Source organism: Papio anubis, chromosome 4 (genome assembly GCF_008728515.1).
Source record: "Papio anubis isolate 15944 chromosome 4, Panubis1.0, whole genome shotgun sequence".
Lineage (NCBI taxonomy): Eukaryota > Metazoa > Chordata > Mammalia > Primates > Cercopithecidae > Papio > Papio anubis.
In genome coordinates, this window is record NC_044979.1 from 139,612,419 (window position 1) to 139,636,733 (window position 24,315).

Sequence of the window (24,315 nt, forward strand, 5' to 3'; positions counted from 1 at the left end):
GCTGCAGCAACTGCAACAGCAGCGGCTGTGGCAGGCCTGGCCCCGGGCCAGCTGGCGGGAAGCCCCAGGAGGGAGGGAGGGAGGAGGAAGGGGAGGAAGAGGGGAAGGAGGAGGAGGAGGAGGAGGAGAGGAGCAGTCAGCAGGCCCGAGGAGGCAGGACTTCCTGGTGTGGGGGTTGTCAACAGCTCAGAAAGAGAAAGACGGAGAGGCAGAGACCCAGGGGAGCGGAGGAGCGGAGACACGGACCCAGCGGGGCCACGCGGGAGGAGACTCGAGACACCCACTCGCTGGCTGCCACCGGGAGCAGCGGGGGGCTCGGCCGCCCTCTCCCACATCAGTCTCCAGACCCCTGGGGCTTCAGCGGCCGCTCCTGGGCTCCTCGGAGGAGCCGCAGGTTCCTTCTTTTCCGGAGAGCAAACTTTCCTCGGAGATGCCTCGCAGGATGAGCTGAGGCCCCCGGAGAGGACGGGGCAACCTCTGATCGCCGCCTGCGTGCCCCGCCACTCCCCGTGGCCAGAAGGCCCCAGGGAACGCACAGCCCGACCTCTTAGGCGCCGGGACCCTCAGGCTCAGATCAGTGGCCGAGGCCCCAGAGGTAGGATTCGGGGCTGGGTGGGGCGCTGGGGGTAGCCGGGGAGGGCCTGCCCCAGGGATGTGGGAGCTGGGGTGGGCTCGAGGCCCAGGAGAGGTCTCTCTGAGTGGCTGGGCCAGGCTGGGGAGCTGCTTCACCCCGGTTCTCCCAGGCCCTGGAGTCCAAGCTCTTGGGACAATACCCGCCCCCTGAGTCAGAATCTCAGACGAGAAATGCACAACTCTGGGACTCATCTGCCTCTTCCTACTCTGAGCGCCTTTTTGGATCTGGTCCCCTCTGCCCTGGTCTCTGTCATCTCTTGCCTGTCTCCGGGTCTCTGACGGTTTCCCCTTCCCCCACTCTGCTCCCCGGAGAGGAAGCCCCGGAGGTGGCCTGCCCACTGGTTTCACACACACACACAGACACACACACACACTCTCTCTCTCCCTCTTTTTCCAGTTTGCAAACTCAGCTCTGGAGTTCAGCAGCAACAGCAGCAGGAAAAACCTGCCCGTGCTCCCCCCTCCCGCCACCTCCCCTCTCCTCTTCTCCCCTCACCCAGCAGGCACCCCGGGTTCCCACCAGGCCCTCCTGCCATGTCGGACCCAGACGTCCCCAGGGGCCCAGATGCCCCCACCATGTGGCCCCCTTGTTCCAGGGGTGCCTGAGCCCCTTCAAGGAGTCCCAACCCACCCCCAACCTTGGCCCAGCCCTGAGCCCCAGGGACCATGAGCGGGGGCAAGAAGAAGAGTAGTTTCCAAATCACCAGCGTCACCACAGACTATGAGGGCCCGGGGAGCCCAGGGACTTCAGATCCGCCTACTCCACAGCCCCCCACCGGGCCCCTGCCCCGCCTGCCCAGTGGGGAGCCCAGCCCTGATCCGGGGGGCAAGGGCACCCCCCGGAATGGCTCCCCACCACCTGGGGCCCCCTCCTCCCGTTTCCGGGTGGTGAAGCTGCCCCACGGCCTGGGAGAGCCATATCGCCGTGGTCGCTGGACGTGTGTGGATGTTTATGAGCGAGACCTGGAGCCCCACAGCTTCGGCCGACTCCTGGAGGGAATTCGAGGGGCCTCAGGGGGCGCCGGGGGCAGATCTTTGGATTCCAGGTTGGAGCTGGCCAGCCTCGGCCTGGGCACCCCCACCCCACAGTCAGGCCTGTCTCAGGGCCCCACCTCCTGGCTCCGTCCACCCCCCACCTCTCCCGGACCTCAGGCCCGCTCCTTCACTGGGGGACTGGGCCAGCTGGTGGTGCCCGGCAAAGCCAAGGCGGAGACACCCCCACTGTCGGCCTCCCCACCCCAGCAGCGCCCCCCAGAGCCTGGGACCGGTGAGAGTGCGGGCACATCCCGGGCTGCCACGCCCCTGCCCTCTCTGAGGGTGGACGCGGAGGCTGGGGGCTCAGGGACCAGGACCCCTCCACTGTCCCGGAGGAAAGCTGTAGACATGCGGCTGCGGATGGAGTTGGGTGCTCCAGAGGAGATGGGGCAGGTAAGACCTGGGTTCTAGGGCTCGCCCATCAGCCCTGGCCTAACCTCTATCTTGGGCCTCCCTCCTCCCACTCCTTCTCCTCCCCTTCCTTCTCCCCCTCCTCCTTCCCGTCCCTTCCCCTCCCCTCCCCCTCCCCCTCCTCCTCCATTACTTGTCTATCAGATCAGACAGCCCTCTTCTCTGTGCCTGCCAGGTCACTCTGAAGCCCCTTCCTCCTCCTTCATTTTCTGTCTCAGCCTCCTTCCTGTTTTTCTGCACCCTCTCTCTTTCTCCCTGGCCTCTGATTCTCTGTCTTGGCCTTCATGTAGCCTATAGCATATGTGGCCCCCTCACCAGGCCTTCTTCTGTCTTGGTCTCAGCCCCTCTGCCTCTAGGTGATGAGGGTGGAGGCCTCAGCTGGGTAGCTGGGTCTCTGGGGGAGGAGCTGCCAGGATTTGGGGAGGAAAGGTAAAAGGTAGGCCTTGCGCGCTGCTAGTCCCTGCACTGCAGCCCCATCCTGAATGTAGGGGTCTTTCTTTTCCCCCAGCCACCCATCTCAGTCCTACCTCCAGCTTTGCTGTAGGCCAAGTGTCACTGAGAAATTGGGTGGGGGGAACACCTCTCAGGGATGGGGAGGGGGCTTGCTGGTTGATCCTTTTCACCCCCCAGTTGTCTGTCTCAACTCCCTCCATCTGAGCCTCTCTGTGATTGATAACTCCAGGGTGACCACCATGGAGTGGGAGAGAAAAGCCCCAGAAGGAGTTCAGTCCCATACTCTTTCTCCTTCCTGTCTCCAAAAGAGGAACAAGTCCGGGCTGGGAGGGCAGCATGCCTGGGTCCCCGTGGTGGGGGTGAGCAGCCAGAGACAAAAGGGTGGGATACTTCTGTCCTGCGGGGAGAATATAACACCTCGGAGGGCTGGGGAAAGGCAGGGAGTGTGAGGATGCGAACTCTTTCCCCTTCCTGGCCTTGGGCACAAACCACAGTATAAAAATAACCTGGGACTGGATGTCTGGGTCCTGTCAGGACCGGTCAGGACTGGCTCCCCCCAACCCCCTCCTGGCCTCAAGCTCACGTCTCTCGTGACGCCCCTTCCTACCACTCCCCACCCCCTCCCCGCCCAACTCTTCTTGAACTCCTGCATTCAGCACCCACCCCAGGGGAGAAGATGCTGTTTCTCTTCCTGTCCTGTCCCCAGACTCTTCCAAAGCAAACCCCCTTGGCCTCCAGCTTCCCTGCTCTCTGTCCTTGCCTGGCCTGAGCTTCTCTTGGGGCCACAGACCCTGCCTGTCTCTCTCCAGTGCCCCCTGCTCCCCAGCTTTCCCCCACCTCCTGACGGTCTGCTGTTTGCACGTAACTGTTTTGCTATTTCCCTGCCCAAAAGTCTGTCTCCCTTCCACATCCCCTCATGCCTCTTCTCCCTCTTAACAGAAGGGAGGGGTGGAGAATGGCCAGGGGACACCACCTGGGCCCCCTTCCTCTGCTCTGTCCCTCTAACCACCCTGGACTCTCTGTTCTTGGCTTTTCTGAGAAGCTGGGGCCTCCCGGGGCCTCACAGAGGCGTCTTGTCATGTTCCTGTCGCCCCCGCCCTTTTTGCTGCCGCCCCCAGCGCCTGTTGGGCTATGCAGGTCCACGCCCAGGCTCCGCCTCCCCCCAGCTCCACAACCAGCCCCCGCCAACCCCAGGGCAGAGCGCAGGAGCAGAATTCCACCTGAGTCCGAGAAGTTTGAGAGGGGAGGCGAGAGTGAGGGGTGGGTGAGGGGATGGAGGAGCAGTTTCTGAGGATCCATTCATTCTACAAATAGCTACTGAGCAAACTGACCTTCTAGCCGGGGAGAGACACAATAAATACTTTAATTTCAGATAATGTTAGGTGCTATAAAAAAAATGAAACAGTTCAGTGGACCAGTGAATGATGGGGAAATACCTCTCTAAGAGGTGACATTGGAGTCATTTTAAGAAGGCAGCCTGGGTGCAGTGGCTCACACCTATAATCCCAGCACTTTGGGAGGCTGAGGTGGGAGGATCACTTGAGGTCAGGAGTTCAAGACCAGCCTGGCCAACATGGTGAAACCCCGTTGTCTCTACTGAAAATAGAAAAATTTGCCAGGTGTGATGGCGGGCGCCAGTAGTCCTGGCTACTCAGGAGACCGAGGCAGGAGAATCACTGTAACCCGGAAGGCAGAGGTTGCAGTGAGCCAAGATCACATCACTGCACTCCAGCATGGGTGACAGAGCGAGACTCCAGCAAAGGCACAGGCTGGGAGCGGTGGCTTATTCTCCCAGCACTTTGGGAGGCTGAGGCGGGAGGATCATTTGAGCCCAGGAGTTTGAGACCAGCAGGGACAACATACTGAGACCCTGTGCTAACAAAAAATAAAAAATTAGCCAGTTACGGTGGTGCGCGCTGTAACTGTCCAGCTACTCGGGTGGCTGAGGCTGGAGGATCGCTTAAGCCCGGGAATTCGAGGCTGCAGTGAGCCATGATTGTGCTACTGCACTCCACCCTGGCTGACAGAGTGACTGTCTCAAAAAAATAAAATAAAACATAAAAGAAGGCAGACACTCTGAGTAGCCTCTGTTTAGGGTCCCGGCCCAGGGGGAGCAGGGACTTTGGAGTCTATTCTCGGTTCTTCCATCAGTCCCCCGCTCCTCCCACTTGGGAGACCCTCTGTAATGTCCCATACACCACTCCTCCTCAGGTTGACCCATTTCTTGCTTCTAGTACCTGCCTAATGCCTTCTCCAGAGCTGGAGAAGGGAAGGGCTGTGGGGACAGGACTCCCGGGTCCTCCAAAGGGAGTAGAGAGGTGGAGAGGGCGGAAGGCTAATAGGCAAGTTATAAGGCGGCTGATTCCTTTCTCTTCTCTTTTCACGTGATGGTTCCTACCTCTCCGCCTCCAGGTGCCCCCACTCGACTCTCGCCCCAGCTCCCCGGCCCTCTACTTTGCCCACGATGCCAGCCTGGTTCACAAATCTCCAGACCCCTTCGGAGCAGTAGCAGCTCAGAAATTCAGCCTGGCCCACTCCATGTTGGCCATCAGTGGTCACCTAGACAGCGATGATGATAGGTAGGTGGGCTTCGTGGGGTGGTGGGGCGTGGGGTTCAGGTTCCCTGCCCAGCACCTGGGATGGCTGTGAGAAACTGCCCGGTAGGCATCCTTCCCCCAGGTTGAACTTGGAGAGGAACTCTTAGACAGAGAAACCTGGCCTGGGCATAACCACTGCACACAGATGATTTCGGACCCACTCCCTCTCTGTGGAGAGGGCTGGGTGGGACTCCCTGGCTCAGAACTGTCAGGTCACAGACTTTTTTAGATTCTGAAGGGACTCATTGTTGTCAGATTCCAGAGCTCTTGCAGATTTAGAGATCATCTGGCCAACCCCAGGAACCCACTGGCAAATGCGTGCTCTAGACAGAATAGCAAATCAGGCTGGGGCACAGTGGCTCCCGCCTGTACTCATGGTGCTTTGGGAGGCCCGGGCAGGAGAATTGCTTGAGGCCAGGAGTTCAAGACCAAACCCTGGCAATGTAGCGAGACCTCATCACTAAAAAGAAAAAGAAATAAAATAGCATATATATATATAGATATAGAGATATCCACACACACACACACACACACATACATATATATAAAGGAAGTAGGCTGGGCATGGTGGCTCATGCCTGTAATCCCAGCACTTTAGGAGGCTGAAGTGGGCAGATCACCTGAGGTCAGGAGTTCAAGACCAGCCTTGCCAACATGGTGAAACCCTGTCTGTACTAAAAATACAAAAATTAGCCGGGTGTGGTGGTATGTACCTGTAATCCCAGCTTCTCAGGAGGCTGAGGCAGGATAATCACTTGAACCCGGGAAGCAGAGTGTGCAGTGAGCTGAGATCTCACAACTGCACTCCAGCCTGGGTGACAGAGCGAGACTCCGCCTCAAAAAAAAAAAAAAAAAAAAAGAACTGAAAAAGAATGGAAATCAGTTTCGTCTCAGTTCCTTCCATCTCCCTCTTCCTCTCCTAACGAAGGACTGGGACTCCCTAACAGCACGTATGGACTGTGACATCCGATAGCCCACGGGGTCTACTTTAGTATCCTAGGATTTCTAGAACCCAGAAAGCGAGTCCCTAAGATGGGCCAGCTAGGAACAGAGTCAGAGCTAGGAATGGCAAAGGGGCAGGGACGGCACTGCAGAGAGCGACTTTCTGGGGTTCACCTTTTAGGGGAAAGTGCTCTGTTGGGTGGGTTTTCAGGGCCAAGTGTCACCGTTCCTAAGAAAGTCAGCAAGCTGAAAAGGGGGGCCCAGAATCGTGAGTCAGAGATAGCCAGGCTGCCTGCTTCTGGCCGGGGACTGATAGGAACCTGGCAGAAGGGCTGGGGAGTCACCGTTTTTCTTTTGGAGGGAGGAGTGGGACTTCCATAGGAGGTTTTCAAGGGGAGGGACTTCCTGCTTGGAAGGAAATTGGGGGTGGGGCTTCGAGAGTGGGTGAGTGGGTGCCTGAGGGACCTATTCCAGATGGGAGTTGCTCCTTCCTATCCTCCCCAGATCCGGGGCCGCTCGCCGGGATCAGGTACTCAAGCCCACCACTGACAGGGTCCTGCAGCCTCGGGGAGGAGAGGGACCTGGCAAAGGGGGTGGCCAGGAGCTGGTGTGATGGAGGGCAAGGGTGCCAGTGCTAGGCGGGGCTGGGCGGGGCTGGGCAGGACACGGTGGCTCCTGCACGCCCCATTCCCACTCTCAGGAATGTGCGAGGTGTGAGGTCGGCCAGGGCTGGCAGAGTCACCTGCCCCCATCACTGCTATTCTCAGCGTTTCCTGCCCTCTCCCTCTCCCACTTGGGAGGTTCCCTGGCTAGAGGACTCCCCGTCCCTCCCCCACCCCTGCTGAGTTCACAGCCCAGCCTCCTGCTGTCTCTGTCTTAGAGGATTCAACCTCCTGAGGCCTCCGTCTTTCCCCGTCCCCTCCCTCCCTGCCTTCCTCCGTCCCACCCCCTCCCTGCACACCCCAATCTGACCGGTCCGGTTCCCAGCCTCCACTTCACCCTGCTGTGCTCCAAGGCTCTTGGGGATCTGTCCCAGCCCAGCCCCTCAAGCCCCACCCTGCCAAGCCGGCGGGTTTGGGTTGAGCCACCCCCTGCCCCCTAGGAATGGGATGTGTAGACCCCACCTCTCCTTTCTGGTGTACACAGAGCTGGCAGAACAGGGTCCCAGTGGCCTGGGACCTCCCTCTTACGAGGGAAGGTGGGCCGAGATGTTCAGTGCCTGGATCACAGGGAGGGAGTTGGGGATGCCTGACCAGTCCCTGAATCTGGGGATGGGCGAACAGAGGGTGCAGGTGAATCTAGAATGCTCACATGCCCTGGGACTGGAAATCCTTGTCCCCTCCTTGCAGGTGGCAGGTAGTTGGTTAAGTGTGAAGAAGTGGATGGAAGGAATTGGGGGTGGGGGCAGTGGCCCGCCTACGGGATCCAGGCATTATAGGGAATGGATCCCAGGGACTTGGGAAAGAAAAGATACATTTATTTATCCAGTACCTCCCCTGGGTCCGGTACTGCCTTATCCCTTGTAATCCTAAAAAGCAGTTCCGTTCTCCCACTTGCCAGATGAAGTATCTGAAACTCAGAGAAGGAGGGTTTTTTGTTGTTGTTGTTGTTGTTGTTGTTTTTTGATGGAGTCTTGCTCTGTGTCCCAGGCTGCAATGCAGTGGCACGATCTCGGCTTACTGCAACCTCCACCTCCCAGGTTTAACTGATTCTCCTGGCTCAGCCTCCCGAGTAGCTGGGACTACAGGTGCCTGCCACCACGCCCGGCTAATTTTTGTATTTTTACTAGAAACGGGGTTTCACCATGTTGGCCGGGCTGGTCTCAAACTCCTGACCTCAGGTGACCCACCCACCTCGGCCTCCCAAAGTGCTGGGATTAGAGGCATGAGCCACCATGCCTGGCCAGGAGGATTTTAGAAACTTGCCCAGGGCCACCCAGCTAGTTTAAGTGGCTGGACTGCAGTTGGAGCCTAGGTCCAACCCCAAAGCCACTTTCTCCACTATCCTACTGGGATGCCTGTGTCCCAAGCAAAGAGGTGGCGGCAACGGTCTATGATGTCCTTTCTCTCTAGGACAGTCAGGGACAGCTCTCCCAAGCAGGGCAGGGAGCCAAACCCCCTTCCCCCTCCCTGACCTCCCCAGCCCCGCCCCAAAGACACCACAGATCCGGGAGAGCATAGAGACAGGGCAGTTGGTTGACACTTTTCTGGTCCCAGGCCTAGGCCCTGGGGGATCCCCTGAACTCACTGGCAAGTATGCAGGGCTGGCCCCTGTCCCCAAGATCCCAGGCTCCCCATTTCTCCCAGGTGTCCTGCTTTTTATCCCATCTTCATGTTGAGGCCGTTTTATTTGACCCTCAAAGAGGAAGACCAGCTTCTAGGGCTGTCCCTGCCCCGGGACCGAGAGTCCTGCAGGGCCAAGTCTCCCACTGTGCATGTCACACACTGCACAACTCCAGGGGGTGCTGCTCATATTTGAAATCACAGTCAATGCTGGAAGTCACGACAGTTTTCCGGAAGATGGCATTAAGGGTCTTGAAGAAAGGGGCATTTTCTAATCCACACAAACTTGCTTTTGGGCTTGTGGTGGAGGTAGGTCCTGTCTCAGCAGCCCCTATTTTCCTCCCCTGGACCCTGTCAAAGAATTCTAGCACAGTGCCCACAACCCCTCACTCTGGGGTCCTAAAGGGGAAGGCCTGCGTTGCCAGAGTCCTGGTCCCTTGAAGTGTGTGTTAGAATGTTCCAATGGAGGCTGGGCGCGGTGGCTCACACCTGTAATCCCAGCATTTTGGGAGGTTGAGGCGGGCGGATCACGAGGTCAGGAGTTGGAGACCAGCCTGGCCAACATGGTGAAACCCCATCTCTACTAAAAATACAAAAATTAGCTGGGCGTGGTGGCACATGCTTGTAATCTCAGCTACTCTGGAGGCTGAGGCAGGATAATCGCTTGAACCCGGGAGGTGGAGGTTCCAGTGAGCCGAAATCGCGCCATTGTACTCCAGCCTGGGCGACAAGAGCAAGACTTAGTCTTAAAAAAAAAAAAAAGCCCCAGTGGAAAGTGCTGTCAGAAACTCTCAGGCGCTAGACAAACAGAAGACAGTCACCTATTGGCCAACAAACGTTTATTGTTGTATTATTCCTTTATCTCTGGCGAGAACGAACACCTTACTTGACATTTTTACCCCTGAGTCTCCGCCAAGCAGGGCCCATGTTCCTATCCCTAGGTATCCACCCGCTTTGGTCTCTGTGAGTCTGTGTAATGTGGTGGAGGGGGGGTATTGGGTTTTCTGTGGTGGCTCCATACCCACTCAGGTGTTGCTGATTGAAATAGCTCAAAAATTACTTTGACCCTCCTGCTGGCAGACCCACCACCCCGCCTTCAACTTCTCCTCTCCCACCGCCCCAGGAGTCCCAGATTCCCTTCCCCCACCCACCCCATCCTGCTCACTCAGGCCTGGTCACCTCCTTAGTTGCTCTACCTGTCAGCGCGTTCTGCACCCAGAGCTTGGATGAGAAATGGAAAATTCCCAGCTCCCTGTGCTCCCTTCCTGGCTGCAGGACCTCATCCAAGGGTCACCTTGAATTGAGTGCTGATCCCCCTGCGGGGAAGCGAGTCTGAGCTGACAGCCAGGAGGGAGAGCTTACAAGGGAGCCCAGGGATGTGGCCTGCAGCCCCTTGAGGCCCCTGCTCCGAGCGGGGCCCAGCTGGGGGCTGGAGGGCAGGACTGGGGATCCCACCACAGCACCAGAGTGCAGGGGTACAAGGGTAGGTCTGGAGCCTCAGGGCAAGAGCCTGGGGCCAGAGTGGTGGGAGAGGGAGCCTTGGAGGATGAGGTCGGCACAAGAGCCTGTGCAGGTCCTGGGTGGTGAGAGTGGGGCTTGAGGGAGAGCCAGGTTCTGGGACCAAGAGCCCAGCGTCTTGGAGCCAGCCTGGAGCCTGGCCCTGGGGGCTGTTGAGCCAGGCCTGAGTCGCCCTCTGGTGGCCACTTCCCAGACTGCAGCCAGACCCTGTCACCTGGGACTCCCATCTCTCTTCCAAGCCCTGTTGCTCCTCTTCCCAATGTCCCATCTCCAAGCTCACTTCCCTTCCTCTCCTCTGAGCCCTCGCTTCCTCTGAGACCCCAGACCCAGGTCCCAGGCCCATAGGCGATATATTTTTTTTTAAGACAGAGTTTTGCTCTTGTTGCCCCGGCTGGAGTGCAGTGGCCTGATCTCGGCTCACTGCAGTCTCCACCTCCCAGGTTCAAGCAATTCTCCTGCCTCAGCCTCCTGAGTAGCTGGGATTACAGGCACCTGCCACCACGCCTGGCTGATTTTTTGTACTTCTAGTAGAGCCAGGGTTTCACCATGTTGGCCAGGCTGGTCTCGAACTTCTGCCCTCAGGAGATCCGCCTGTCTCAGCCTCCCAAAGTGCTGGGATTACAGGCGTGTGCCACCATGCCTGTCCCTTTTTTTTTTTTTTTGAGACAGGATCTCACTCTGTCTTCCAGGCTGGAGTGTAGTAGCACGATCTTAGCTCACTGCAACCTCTACCTCCCCGGGTTCAAGCAATTCTCCTGCCTCAGCCTCCTGAGTAGCTGGGATTACTGGCACCCTCCACCATGCCTGGCTAATTTTTGTATTTTCAGTAGAGATGGGGTTTCACCATGTTAGCCAGGCTGGTCTCGAACTCCTGACCTCAAATGATCCACCCACCTCAGCCTCCCAAAGTGCTGGGATTACAGGTGTGAGCCACCGCACCTGGCCTTTAGGCTGTATTCATCTTCTAGGGCTCTGGGCTCAGTTTCTGTTGCTATGGTAACCTTTCCCATTTTTGGTCTTCTCTGGAAAGTCAGGGACCCTCTGGCCAGGTCCCAGGGTCACCCATGATGTGAGCCTTGTGGGGTTTTTTGGTAGTAGAGCACTCATGATCTATGGAAGACCACGAGTACGTCAGAACGCCCCCTACCCCAGCCACCTCCACCCTCTTTCCCAAGGCCTTGAGGGACAGAGGGGACAGGATGGGGTCAGAGGTGGGGAGGGGCCTCCGAGGGCCAGGCCCTTCGTCTCCCTTCACACCCTTCACTCCCCTCTCAGACCCAGGCTTCTGCCCCATGCCCCTCCCCTGGCCCAGCCACCAGCTGACTTCCTCGGCCGGCCCCCTCCCCTCCACTCTGGGATCTGTGCCAGGGTGAGAAGGGGACACTGGCACTGACCGTGTCTGGGAATTCCCGCCCACCGAGGAGCCGAGGGGAGGGGGGGTCCCCGTGTCCCCAAGGAGCCAATAGCAGCCAGGCCTTGCCCTTGGGGGGGGTGGTGTATATCTTTCAGGCCAGCACCCCCGAGGCACTGTCTCCTCTCTGCCCGCCTGGCACCAGCCAGACCCCGCTCTGCCCCGGGGGGCTCTGAGCCCCCCAGGCATTCCCTTCACTGCATCCTTCTCCGTTGGGAGGGCGTCTAAGGACCCTTTCCCCTTGGGCATGGCCCAGCCAGGGATCTCTGTCAAGTCCCTGGTGTCATCTTATGAGACCCGAGTGGTGGGGATGGCTCCGGGGCCGCCCCGAAAAAGGGGCTGTGCCTCTTCCCCTTGCTCTCCCCGGGGTGCGTCCCCCATACGAGGGACATCTGGGCCCCCGCCCCACCGGGGCCTGGGAGGCCCTGGGCAGCGGCCCTCAGCCCGCAGGGGGATGGACAAAACCCTCCTCTCCCTCATTCTCTACTGTCACAGGTATAGGGGGGTGTGGGCGGGAGGCTGTGGTCCAAGAAACCAGCACCTGGGAAGGCTCCTCCTCTCCTCCCCTCACCTTCCTGTGTCTCTCCAGTGGCTCCGGAAGCCTGGTTGGCATTGACAACAAAATCGAGCAAGCCATGGTAAGAGAAGCCATCTTGGTCCCAGGAGGTCCCAGCCCCCTTAAGCCATCCCTCCGCCCCAGCCCTGTCTTCTTCCTTACCAGGGAACACCAACTCCCAGTTCCTCCATCCCTCTCCCTGCTGGGCTCCTGGGCATCCTCTGCCCCCTCCTACCGCCACCAGCACCCTTGACTTTGCCCAGCCTCTGGTCTGGCTGCTGGTCCCCATCTCTGTCTTTGAGCTCTGACTCTGCCTCTGCCCCTCGTCCTTTCCCCCTGTCCCTTCCCTGCTTTGTCTCTTATCCTCTGGACACGGGACTCTCTCCCATCCCAGCCCTTGAGGCACAGGGCAGGGGATGAGGCACCCACTCCGTTGACACTGTGCCTGTCCCTGGGGCCCCCAGGATTTGGTGAAGTCCCACCTCATGTTTGCGGTCCGGGAGGAGGTGGAGGTACTGAAGGAGCAGATCCGGGAACTGGCAGAGCGGAACGCTGCGCTGGAGCAGGAGAACGGGCTGCTGCGCGCCCTGGCCAGCCCGGAGCAGCTGGCTCAGCTGCCCTCCTCGGGGGTCCCACGGCTTGGGCCCTCCGCGCCCAATGGGCCCTCCGTCTGAGCCTCCCTTCCCTTACAATGTGCCTTTGGGGCTGCCCGGCCTTTTGTCAGCCGCCTGCCCCCTCTTCCTATGCAGCTTTAATGTCCCCATGTCCCCAGGGTAGGAGTTCAAGGCTCAGTAACGGCCTGGTCCCCTGGCCCCTGCCCCATCTCCTCATCATCCCCAGCCTTGATGGAGGAGGGAGGACTTCAGGACGGGGCATCAGAGGGAGCCCCCTCTGGGAGGGAACCAACCCCCACCCTCCCTCATGGGACCCCCAGCAGTCGACGGCCTGGGGAGTTGGAGGCTCCCTGGCAGACACCCCACCCCCACCTTGTTCCCTTGAGGTGCATCCTCTCCTCTGCCCAGGGGAGGGAGTGTGGACAGTATCTGGAAGTTCTGGGATTCAGGTTGTTATTAAAATAATAATAATAATTAAAAATTCTGAAGAAACTTGAATTTGGAGGTTGACATCTCGTTCGTTGCTTGTGTTCAGACTCGGGGGTCGCGCCTGCCATTTGGGGCTTCCCTGAGATCTTTTGCAGACTGGGGAGGTTTAAAGCGTGGGAGATGGAGGGGCTGAGACAGAGACTGGAGAAGGGAGCCAGCGGTTCGGGTCCTGGGAAGGGGCAGGCGAGGATTGGGGGTGGGGGGGCGTCTGCCCACGTGCTGGGCGGGGGGACCAGGAAACAATGAGGTCTTTGGTGGCTGCCCAAGATCCACCCCCAGCTTCCCAGTGTGTCCCCTCTGCGGGCTGGATCCGGGTGGCTGCTTGGGGGCGGGGCGGGGGGCCCTGAATGGGCCCCTTGTCTCTGGGCTGGGTGTGGGCCAGACTCCCCGGGCACATGGTGCCCTTGCCAGGCCTGGCCGACCGCCGTGGCTCCCACCCCCGGCCAGCTGAGGACGGGCCCTGTGGGTGAGATGGCCCCTCCCTGGCAGCCTGGGCTCCAGTCCCAGGCGGAAGAGTCAGCAGTGATGGAGAAGGACCCCATCTAGCGGGGAAGAGGCGAGAGCTGCGGATGTAGCCCCAGGAGGCCCCTAGCCCCAGCAGCCTCCAAGGAGGCTGACCTGCCTTGGAGTCCGTGACTCTCTGCCTCCTTAGGTTTCCCTAGGTTCATAACCTTGGGCAACTTCTTTGGTTTTTCTTTTTTTTTTTCTTCGTTTCTTCTTTCTTTTTTTGAGACAGGGTCTTGCTCTGATGCCCGGAATGCGGCGGCACAAACACAGCTCCCTGCAGCCTCCACGTCCCTGGCTCAAGTGATCCTCCTGCCTTGGCCTCCCTGAACTATAGGTGTGTGCCACCACGTTCAGCTAATTGTCTTTATTTTTGTAGAGATGGGGCCTTGCTATGTTGCCCAGGCTGGAGTGCAGTGGTGTTATCATAGATCACTGTTGTCTTCCACTCCTGGGCTCAAGTGATCCTCCCACTTCAGCCTCCTAAGTAGCTGGGACTACACAGGCATGTGGCACTATGCCCAGCTAGGCAGGAGTTTAGCTCACCCCTTCTTGCCCAGACTGGAGTGCAGTGGTGAGATCTCAGCTCACTGCAATCTCCACCTCCCAGGTTCAAGCGATTTCCATGCCTCAGCCTCCTGAGTAGCTGGAACTACATGTCGCCTACCACACCACCACTCACGGCTAATTTTTAATTTTTAGTAGAGACAGGGTTTCACCATGTTGGCCAGGATGGTCTCAAACTCCTGAACTCAAGTAATCTGCCTACCTCAGCCTCCCAAAGTGCTGGGATTACAGGCATGAGACACCGTGCCCGGCCTAAATTTTTTGGTAGAGACCATCTCGCTATATTGCCCAGGCTGATCTCAAGCTGCTGGCTTTAAGTAATCCTCCCACCTTGGCGTCCCAAAGTTCTGGGTTAGGTGTGAGCTACCACACCTGGTCCCCTTTTTTTTCTTCCTTCCTTCCTTCCTTTTTGAGGCCAGTCTCGCTCTGTCTTTGAGCTGAGTGCAGTGGCGGGATCTCAGCTCACACAAGCTCAGCCTCAGTTTATGCCATTCTCCCTGCCTCAGCCTCACGTGCTAGCTGGACTACAGGCTCCCTTCACCTCATAAACTGGGTATTTTGTATTTTTAGTGAGACCCAGGGGTTCTGTGTTAGCCAGGTGGTCTTGATCTCCTGACCTTAAGTGATCTGTAGATACCGGCTTCCCAAAGTGCTGGGATTACAGGCTTGAGCCACCGTGCCCGGCCTCCTTCCCTTCCTTCCTTCCTTCCTTCCTTCCTTCCTGCCTTCCTTTCTTCTTCCTTCCTTTCCTCCCTCCCTCCCTCCTGCCTCCCTTCCTCCCTTCCTTCCTTCCTCCCTCCCTTCCTCCCTCCTTCCCTCCTTCATTCCTTCTTGTCTTTTTTTGTCTTTCTTTCTTTCCTTCTTTTCTTTCTCTTTCTTTCTTCCTTCCTCTTTAATTTCTCTTCTTTCTTTCTCTTTCTTTTCTTTTTCCTTTCTTTTCTTTCTTTCTCTCCTCTCTTTCTCTGTCTCTCTCTCTCTTCCTTCCTCCATCCTTCTCTCCCTTATTTCTTTTTGAGACGGTCTCATTCTGTTGCCCAGGCTGGAGTGCAGTGGCACAATCATGGCTCACTGTAGCCTCCACCTCCTGGGCTCAAGCAATCCTCCTGCCTCAGCCTCCTGAGTAGCTTGGACTTCAGGCACACACCACCACTCCTGACCGATTTAAAAATTTTTGGCAGGCTGGCGGTGGCTCACGCGCCTGTAATCCCAGCAGCATGGGAGGCAGAGGCGAGAGGATCTAAGGTCAGGAGGTCGAGACTACAGTGAGAAACCCGTCTCTACCCCAAAATACAAAAATTAGCTGAGTGGTGGTGAGGCAGCCTGTAGTCCCAGCTACTCAGGAACTGAGACAGGAGAATGGCGTGAACCAGGGAGACCCGGAGCTTGCAGTGAGGCAGAATCAGCCACTGCAGCCAACCTGGGCGACAGGCGTGAGACTCCGTCAAAAATTTTTACCCCTTAATTGGTGAGCAGGCGGTGGCTCAACCTGTAATCCCAACACTTTGGGAGGCCGAGGGCAGACGGTGGATCCGCGAGGTCAGGAGATGAATGCATCTGGCTAACACAGTGAAACCCGTCTCTACTAAATACAAAAACTGGCAGCGGAGGCTGAGGTGAAGGCTGAGGCAGCCTGTAGTCCAGCTACTTTCGGAGGCTGAGGCAGGAGAATGCGTGAACCCGGGAGAGGCGGGCTTGCAGTGAGCTGAGATCCGACCTGCCTCCCAGCCTGAAGCATGAGAGCAGACCATCTCAAAAAGAAAATTTAAACAGTGAGTTCTTGGGGGTGGGGAGGGGGTCTCACGTGGGTACAGGCTGGTCTTGAACTCCTGGCCTCAAGTGATCCTGCTGCCTCAGCCTCCCAAAACACTGGGATTACAGGCACGAGCCACCATGCCCGGCCCCCTTTAGCTTTCCTGAATTTCAGATCCCTCTTTGGTGAAGTGGCACTAACAATAATACCTACCTTGGAAGGCTGCTGTGAAGGGACTGCATGACGTGATGCAGGGACAGGGCCTATTAGTTTGTTACACCTTAGCTTATTTTCCCTGGATCTGAGCGAAGAAGAGCCAGAGTGGAAGAGATGGACTCTGTGGGTCCAGGCAGGGCCTCGGGGGTTGGGGTCAGGGCCAGGCAGCCTCACAATGGTCTAGAACTCTCCCTCACTGTAGGTTCTCACCTACTTCAACTCCTCTCCCTGTCCCAGGGAGGGGAGAAAAGGTCTGGGATTCATTGCCAGGAGGGGCTTTCCCCCAGGATTTCCTACTTCTTTCTTTACTGCTGTGCTTGAAGCTCACAGGAGACCCCTCAAGAGGTGGTCACTGGCCCACAGCCCACCCCGTCCTCCACCTGCCACCTCCACCGTACCAAATGCTGGCTCTGCTCTTTCCTCCGTGTTTGTCCTGTCAAGAGAGATGGTTGTGGTCATGAAGTTCTTCCGATGGGTTAGACAGGCTTGGCAAAGGATTATTTCCTGGGTGAGTTTCTGAGACCACTCTGTCCTCATGATGCTCTGGCCTGAGGGCATGGTCACAGCAGCCCCTTACTGCATGGGTTCCCTCCCTTCCTGGCCTCCTGTGGCCAAACAAGATGGAGTGGGGAGGAAGGAAAGGACAGCTGGGGAGGGGCTGGAGGAGAAGGAATAGAGGCCCGGAAACTCACTGATCCATCCTTTTGTGCCTTCTTTTTTGTGGATGGTGTTGTCTCTGCCCTGCCCCTCTCTCCTGTCTCTCCTCTCTGTGTCTTGGTTCTCAGGTTTTCTTCTGGAGGCAGAAAATTAAACCAACCATCTCAGAACACCCTGGCTCCAAGAAACACTCATTGAAGAAGATGGAGAAGACTCTCCAGGTGGCTGAGACTTTGAGGTTGGTCGAGTCCCCAAAAGAGGCTAAACCCAAGTTGGCTGAGTCCCCCAAGCTGGCAGATCCCTGCGTGTTGGCCAAGACTACAGAGGGGACCAAGGTGGAGCTGGGCCGACAGGGCCGATCCCTGCTGCAGCTGCCGAGGACGGCTGTCAAGTCTGTCTCTACGCTCATGGTCTCTGCCCTGCAGAGCGGCTGGCAGATGTGCAGCTGGAAGGTCAGCACCGTCCCAACGCCCCCTCCCTCTTTCCCCAGCCCCGAGTGACTCACCCCTCCCTCCGATTACTTGTTCAACCATTGTTTCCTGGCCTGGTGCAGTGACTCATGCCTGTAATCCCAGCATTTGGGGAGGCTGAGATGGGAGGATCACTTGAGCTCAGGAATTTGAGACCAGCCTGGGCAACACAGCAAGACCCTGTCTCTTAAAACATCTTTTTCTTTCTTTCTCTCTTTCTTTTTTTTTTTTATCCTGAGACAGAGTCTCACTCTGTCACCCAGGCTGGAGTGCAGTGGCGCGATCTCAGCTCACTGCAACCTCCACCTCCCGGGTTGAAGTGATTCTCCTGGCTCAGCCTCCTGAGTAGCTGGGATTACAGGCATGCACTCCCACGCCTGGCTAGTTTTTGCATTTTTAGTACAGACAAGAGTTTCACCACGAGGCCAAGCTGGTCTCGAACACCTGGCCTCAAGTGAGCCATCTGCCTCAGCCTCACAAAGTGCTGGGATTACAGGCATGAGCCACCATACCCGGCAAATTTTTCTTTTATATATATGTATATGTATATATATATATATATATATATATATAATATATATACACATACACATATATTTCATTTAAACGTGGCTCATGTCATAATCCCAGCACTGAGGCTGAGCAATCACTTGGTCAGGAGAATCAAACCATCCTGGCTAACATGGTGAAACACGTCTCTACTAAAATAAAAATTAACCAGGCAGGCGTGGGGCTCACACCTGTAATCCCCAGCACTTTGGAAGGCCTAGGCAGGCAGATCCTTGAGGGGTCAGGAGATGGGGAGACCATCCTGGCTAACACAGTGAAACCCCGTCTCACTAAACATACAAAAATTAGGCCGGAGGCGTGGGTGGCTGAGAGCTGGCTATAGTCCCAGCTACTCAGGAGGCTGAAGCAGGAGAATGGGTGTGAACCGGGAGGCCCAGGAGCTGACAGTGAGAGCAGAGATGTGCCACTGCACTCCAGCCTGGGTGACAGAGGCAGGAACTCCATCGTCAGAAAAATTAGCCAGAGGCTGGGAGTGGGGCTGGGAGTCTGTAGTCCCCAGCTACTTGGAGAGGCTGAGCAGGAGAATAGTGAACCCTGGAGGTGGAGCTTGCAGTGAGCTGAGATAGCGCCACTGCACTCAGCCTGAGGCGTGACAGGCGAGACTCCGTCTCAAAAATAAAATAAAAATAAAGCTAGCTGCTGTGCGTCCAGCAAATGCCTAGTACTGAAGATACAACACTGAACAAAATTTGCAGACTTGCAGGGCTACAGATGAGATCATAGGCATTACTAGTTCAGTATCCACACATTGTTGAGTGTGACATTGTCGAGGGGGCTGTAGGACCCCAGGAGAGAGGCATGTTATCCAGACCTGGAGTCAGGCAAGGACTTTTTCTTGAGATGGAGTGTCACCCAGGCTGGAGTGCAGAGTGGAAATCTCATTTCTCTGTATCGTTCATGCCCATTCTCCTGCCTGTCAATTGCTGGACAAATGCCCACCACCACGCCTTCCTAACTATTTTTGAGACGGGGAGTCTCCACTCTGGCCGCCAGGCTGGAGTGCAGTGGCCGGATCTCAGCTCGCTGCAAGCTCGCCTCCTGGGTTCACCATTCTCACCTTTCAGCCCCCTCCGCGGTATGGGACCTGAGCGCTTCCATACCTACTTGACTAATTTTTTGTATTTTTTAGTAGAAACGGGGTTTCACCGTGTTAGCCAGCATGGTCTCGATCTCCTGACCTCGTGATCCGCCCGTCTCGGCCTCCCAAAGTGCTGGGATTACAGGCTTGAGCCACCGCGCCCGGCCTTTTTTTTTTTTTTTTGTATTTTTAGTAGAGATGGGTTTTCACCGTGTTAACCAGGATGGTCTCGATCTCCTGACCTTGTGATCTGCCCGCTTGGCCCCCCAAAGTGCTGAGATTACAGGCGTGAGCCACTGCGCCTGGCCAGGCAAGACCTTCTTAACAGAAGTGAGGGTAAAACTGAGGCCTGAAGGTGTCAGCTTGGCTTGAAAGGGTTGTTAGGGGAAGGTGGAGGGAGTGGGAGGGGTGTCCAGGGAGTAAGAATAGCAGATGTGTGGCCAGGCACAGTGGATCATGCATATAATCCCAACACTTTGGGAGGCCAAGGCAGGAGGATCATTTGAGCTCAGGAATTTGAGACCAGCCTGGGCAACATGGTAAAACCCTATCTCTATAAAAAATACAAAAATAAGCTAGGAATCAGTGGCTCACAGCTGTAGTCCCAGCTATTCGGGAGGCTGAAGTGGGAGGATTGCTGGAACCTGGGAAGCGGAGGTTGCAGTGAGCCGAGATCATGCCACACACTCCAACCTGGGTGACAGAGCAAGATTCTGTCTCAGAAAAAAAAAAAAAAAAAAAAGAGTCTGGGTGCAGTGGCTCACACCTGTAATCCCAGCACTTTGAGAGGCTGAGGCAGGTGGATCACCTGAGGTCAGGACCAGCCTGGCCAACATGGTGAAACCCTGTCTCTACTAAAAACAAAAACAAAAATTAGCGGGGTGTGGTGGTGCACCCCTATAATCCCAGATACTTGGGAGGCTGAGGCAGGAGAATTGCTTGATCCTGGGAAGCAGTGGTTGCAATGACCCAAGATTGTGCCACTGCACTCCAGCCTGGGCAGTAGAGTGAGAGTCTGTCTCAAACAAACAAAAAAGAATAGCAGATGTGTCCAGAGCTGGCCCAAGGTGTGTGGGTTGGAGTGGAACGATCCTGAAGCCAAAAGTCAGCTGGTAGAAGGCAGGGTTGCCAAGTTGTGAGCTTTGGATTGGACCCTTAGAGCAATGGGAGCCCTTGAAGACACTTGAGCAGAGGAGTGACATGACCAAATGTTGATTTTGAAAGCTCACCTGCAGTCATATGTGTGAGTAGGATTGTAAGCTTGTTTAGCCCAGCCTGGGCAACATAGGGAGACCCCATCTCTACAAAAGTAAAAAAATTAGCCAGGCTTGATGCATGCCTGTAGTCCCAACTACTTGGGAGGCTAAGGTGGGAGGATCGCTGGGAGGTCAAGTCCACAGTTAGCTATATTCATGCCACTGCACTCCAACCTTGGTGACAGACTGAGACGCTGTCTCAAAAAAAAAAAAAAAAAAGAAAAAGGAAAAAAGATAGCACAGCCACTCTGGAAAAGAGGATGGTCATTTCTAGCTCGCTCTCTTTTTTTATGGTGGAGTCTCACTCTGTCACACAGGCTAGAGTACAGTGGCATGATCTCGCTCGCTGCAACCTCCACCTCCCAGGTTCAAGCAATTCTCCTGCCTCAGCCTCCCGAGTAGCTGGGATTACAGGCACCCACCACCATGTCTAATTTTTGTATTTTTAGTAGAGACAGAGTTTCACCATATTGGACCAGGCTGGTCTCGAACCCTTGATTTCAGGTGATCCTCCTGCCTCGGACTCCCAAAGTACTGGGATTACAGGCGTGAGCCACAGCGGCTGGCCAAGAATGGTTATTTCTTATAAAACTAGCCATGCAGTTATCATATGACCCAACGGTTGTACTCTTGGGCATTTATCCCAGATAAATAAAATCTTATGTTCACACGAAAAATCTAAATGTGAGGCCGGGCACAGTGGTTCACACCTGTAATCCCAACACTTTGGGAGTGATCATGAGGTCAGGCGGATCATGAGGTCAGGAGATCGAGACCATCCTGGCTAACACAGTGAAACCCCGTCTCTACTAAAAATACAAAAAATTAGCAGGGCGCAGTGGCGGGCACCTGTAGTCCCAGCTACTCGGGAGGCTGAGGCAGGAGAATGGCGTGAACCCAGGAGGCGGAGCTTGCAGTGAGCCGAGATCGCGCTACTGCACTCCAGCCTGGGTGACAGAGGGAGACTCAGTCTCAAAAAAAAAAAAAAAAAAAAAACAAATCTAAATGTGGACATTCATAGCAGCTTGATTTGTAGTAGCCAAAATCAACCCATGTCCTTCAGCGGGTGAATGGTTAAGCTGTGATATCTTCAAACCCCAGAATACTACTCAGCAATAAGAAGGGACAAACTGGCCGGGGCAGCGACACACCTGTGATCCTAGCACTTTGAAAAACCAGGCGGAAGCATCGCTTGAGCCCAGGGGTTCGAGGCCAGGCTAGACAACATAGTAAGACCCTGTATCTGCAAACAAACAAAACAAACACACAAATAAATAAGATTCTAAAAAGATAGAAAGGACAGGGCCGGGCGTGGTGACTCATGCCTGTAATCCCAGCACTTTGGGAGGCCGAGGCAGGCCTATCACCTGAGGTCAGGAGTTCAAGACCAGCCTGGCCAACATGGTGAAACCCTGTATCTACTAAAAATACAAAAAAATTAGCTAGGTATGGTGGTGGGTGCCTGTAATCCCAGCTACTTGGGAGGCTGATGCAGGAAAATCGCTTGAACCTGGGAGGCGGAGGTTGCAGTGAGCTGAGATCATGCCACTGCACTCTAGCCTGGGCAACAAAAGCGAAACTCTGTCTTAAAAAAAAAAAAAAAAAAAAAAAAAGAAAAGACAAACTATTGATACATGTGGTAATGTGGGTGTGAATCTTGGGGGAAATTTTTTTGTTTGTTTTGAGACGGAGTTTCACTCTTGTAGCTCACGCTGGAATATAGTGGCGTGACCTCAGCTCACTGCAACCTCCGCCTCCCAGGTTCAAGCAATTCTCCTGCCTTAACCTCCCAAGTAGATGGGACTACAAGCGCCTGGCCACCACACCCAGCTAATTTTTTGTATTTTTAGTAGAGATGGGGTTTCACCATGTTAGCCAGGCTGGTCTCGAACTCCTGACCTCAGGTGATCCACCCACCTTGGCCTCCCAAAGTGCTGGGATTACAGGCATGAGCCATCGCGCCTGGCCTCAAGGAAATTATACTGAGTGGAAATAACCAATCCTAAAAGGTTATATACTGAATGATTCCGTTTATCTTATCTACCACTCTTGAAATAACAAAAGTCTAGAAATGGCGAACATATTAGTGGCTCAGTGGTTGCCAGGGGCCGCAGAGATTGGGGGAGAAGAGTGTAGTTATAAAAGGATAACATGAGGGACTCTTGGGATGATGCAAATGTTCTGTATCTTTTTTTGTTTTGTTTTTGTTTTTTGCTTTCTCCTGTCTGATGGAAATGTTCTGTACCTTGACTGTGGTAGTCGGATACATGAACCTGCACACTGGATAAAACTTGGTAAAATTATACACACACACAGACACACGCACCAGTGAGTACAAGTAAAACTGGGGAAATTTATGTAAGATCAGTAGATTGGATCGATGTCAATATCCTGACTGTATCATAGTATAGTTTTGCAAGATTTTTCTGTTGAGGGGAACTTGGTAAAGGGTGCATAGGATCCCTATGATTTCTTCTAATTGCATGTCAGTCAGTCTACAATGATCTCAAAACAAAACAAAAAAACAGTTTAGGCCGAGCGTGGTGACTCACACCTGTAATCTCAGCATTTTGGGAGGCTGAGGCAAGTGGATCACTTGAGCTCAGGAGTTCAAGACCAGCCTGGGCAAAACCCCATCTCTACAAAATATATATATATATCTACTATATATATATTTACAAAATATATATATGTGTATATATGTGTGTGTGTGTATGTGTGTGTATATATATATAAAAGTTAACCGGGCGTGGTGGTGCACAACTATAGTCCCAGCTACTCAGGAGGCTGAGGTGGGAGCATCACTTGAGTTTAGGAGGTGGAGGTTGCAGTGAGCTGAGATTATGCCACTGCACTCCAGCCTGGATGACAGAGTGAGACCTTGTCTCAAAAAAACCAAAAAAAAAAAAAAAAAGACCAGGTGTGGTGGCTCACGCCTGTAATCCCAGCACTTTGGGAAGCTGAGGCAGGCTGATCACTTGAGGTCAGAAGTTCGAGACCAGCCTGGCCAACATGGTGAAACCCTGTCTCTACTAAAAATACAAAAATTAGCTGGGCGTGGTGGCGGGCACCTGCAATCCAGCTACTTGGGAGGCTGAGGCAGGAGAATCGTTTAAACCCAGGAGGTGGAGGATGCAGTGAGCTGAGATCATGCCCCTGTACTCCAGCCTGGGTGACAGAGCAAGACTCCATCTCAAAAAACAAAAAGAATAGAAATGATGGGCCAGGTGTGATGGTTCACGCCTGTAATCCCAACACTTTGGAAAGCCAAGGAAGGAAGATCGCTTGAGCCCAGGAGTTCGAGACCAGCCTGGGTGACATAGCAAGACCGCATCTCATTAAAAAAAAAAAACAAAAAACGGATAGAGATGACAAACGTCTAATGCAATCTGAGAAGGCTTCCTGGAAGAAGTAATGTCTGAGCTGGCCTGATGGGAGAGGTGGCATCAGGGAGCCCTTTGCTGTTTATCTATGAGTCGTTCTAACGACAGTTTCTCCCTAGACCCACCTATTTACATGTGTACATCTTCTCTTTCTCTTACAGTCATCAGTGAGTTCTGCCTCAGTCAGCTCCCAAGTGAGGACTCAGTCACCTTTGAAGACGCCAGAGGCTGAGATGCTGTGGGAGGTGTACCTGGTGCTGTGGGCTGTTCGGAAACAGCTGCGCCAGCTGTCCCGCAGGCAGGAGAGGCACAGACGGCACCACGTCCGATGCCACGCTGCCCCTCGACCCAACCCGGCTCAGTCCCTGAAACTGGATGCCCAAAGTCCCCTCTAGGGGGGGAATCCCAGACCCTCAGAGAATCCCAACCTCATTCTTACCTGGGGTCCCATATAAGCCCCTTCATTCCATGTATTCCATTTGTAAAAAAAATTATCAAAATATTGGGAAATAAATATCAGATAGTTCTGAGTCAGTGTGGAGTGTGTTTGTGGATGGCAGGAGGGGATGAGAGGAGTTTGGGTGGGTCAGGGAGAGACCCCTAAGGTGAGAGCCTAAATCCCAGTAGGGGTCACCTGTGGGTCTATTTGGGGGGAAGCACAGTGGTCAGCAGGTTTCTGCTCTGGGTCCCACCCCCTTCTAGGGGCCTAAATGCCCGTTTGTAACTCCACCTTTCCTTATAAGGACAGTAACAGCTGCCATTCACCAAGGACCCACTCCCGCCAGCTGCTGTCCTTAGCAGTCCTACAAGAAAGGTATTTAGGGTGGATTACGGGGCTTGTCCAAGGCTCAGCGAAGGAGGCCTTGCTGGAAACTGCCAGCTCCCAGGGGTAGCCCACCGCCCTGCCTCTCTGGCGCTGTAAG

The 24,315-nt window shown here is 55.2% G+C and overlaps 2 protein-coding genes across 2 annotated transcripts; both read left to right on the forward strand.

The window, feature by feature from the left end:
- TSC22D4 (TSC22 domain family member 4) lies at nt 1-12,950 on the forward strand. The gene is made up of 5 exons (XM_003919327.3): nt 1-595; nt 1,031-2,061; nt 4,945-5,111; nt 11,872-11,920; nt 12,303-12,950. Exons 2-5 carry the CDS (start codon nt 1,300-1,302, stop codon nt 12,510-12,512), a joined length of 1,188 nt encoding a protein of 395 aa, XP_003919376.1. The 5' UTR covers nt 1-595; nt 1,031-1,299; the 3' UTR covers nt 12,513-12,950.
- A 2,895-nt stretch (nt 12,951-15,845) lies between these two features.
- On the forward strand, nt 15,846-23,922 carry C4H7orf61 (chromosome 4 C7orf61 homolog). The gene is made up of 3 exons (XM_031665551.1): nt 15,846-16,486; nt 16,764-17,087; nt 23,554-23,922. The coding sequence occupies exons 1-3, from the start codon at nt 16,424-16,426 to the stop codon at nt 23,785-23,787; spliced, it is 621 nt and encodes a 206-aa protein (XP_031521411.1). The 5' UTR covers nt 15,846-16,423; the 3' UTR covers nt 23,788-23,922.
- Nucleotides 23,923-24,315: the final 393 nt, after the last annotated feature.

What these genes read in the sequence shown, in the direction of transcription:
- TSC22D4 (XM_003919327.3), top strand. Translation starts at nt 1,300, where the DNA reads ATGAGCGGGGGCAAGAAGAAGAGTAGTTTCCAAATCACCAGCGTCACC. An exon ending in CTCCAGAGGAGATGGGGCAG is followed by an intron (nt 2,062 to 4,944) that starts GTAAGACCTGGG and finishes CTCCGCCTCCAG; the next exon opens with GTGCCCCCACTCGACTCTCG. An exon ending in ACAAAATCGAGCAAGCCATG is followed by an intron (nt 11,921 to 12,302) that starts GTAAGAGAAGCC and finishes TGGGGCCCCCAG; the next exon opens with GATTTGGTGAAGTCCCACCT.
- C4H7orf61 (XM_031665551.1), top strand. Translation starts at nt 16,424, where the DNA reads ATGGTTGTGGTCATGAAGTTCTTCCGATGGGTTAGACAGGCTTGGCAA. An exon ending in GGCAAAGGATTATTTCCTGG is followed by an intron (nt 16,487 to 16,763) that starts GTGAGTTTCTGA and finishes CTTGGTTCTCAG; the next exon opens with GTTTTCTTCTGGAGGCAGAA. An exon ending in GGCAGATGTGCAGCTGGAAG is followed by an intron (nt 17,088 to 23,553) that starts GTCAGCACCGTC and finishes TTTCTCTTACAG; the next exon opens with TCATCAGTGAGTTCTGCCTC.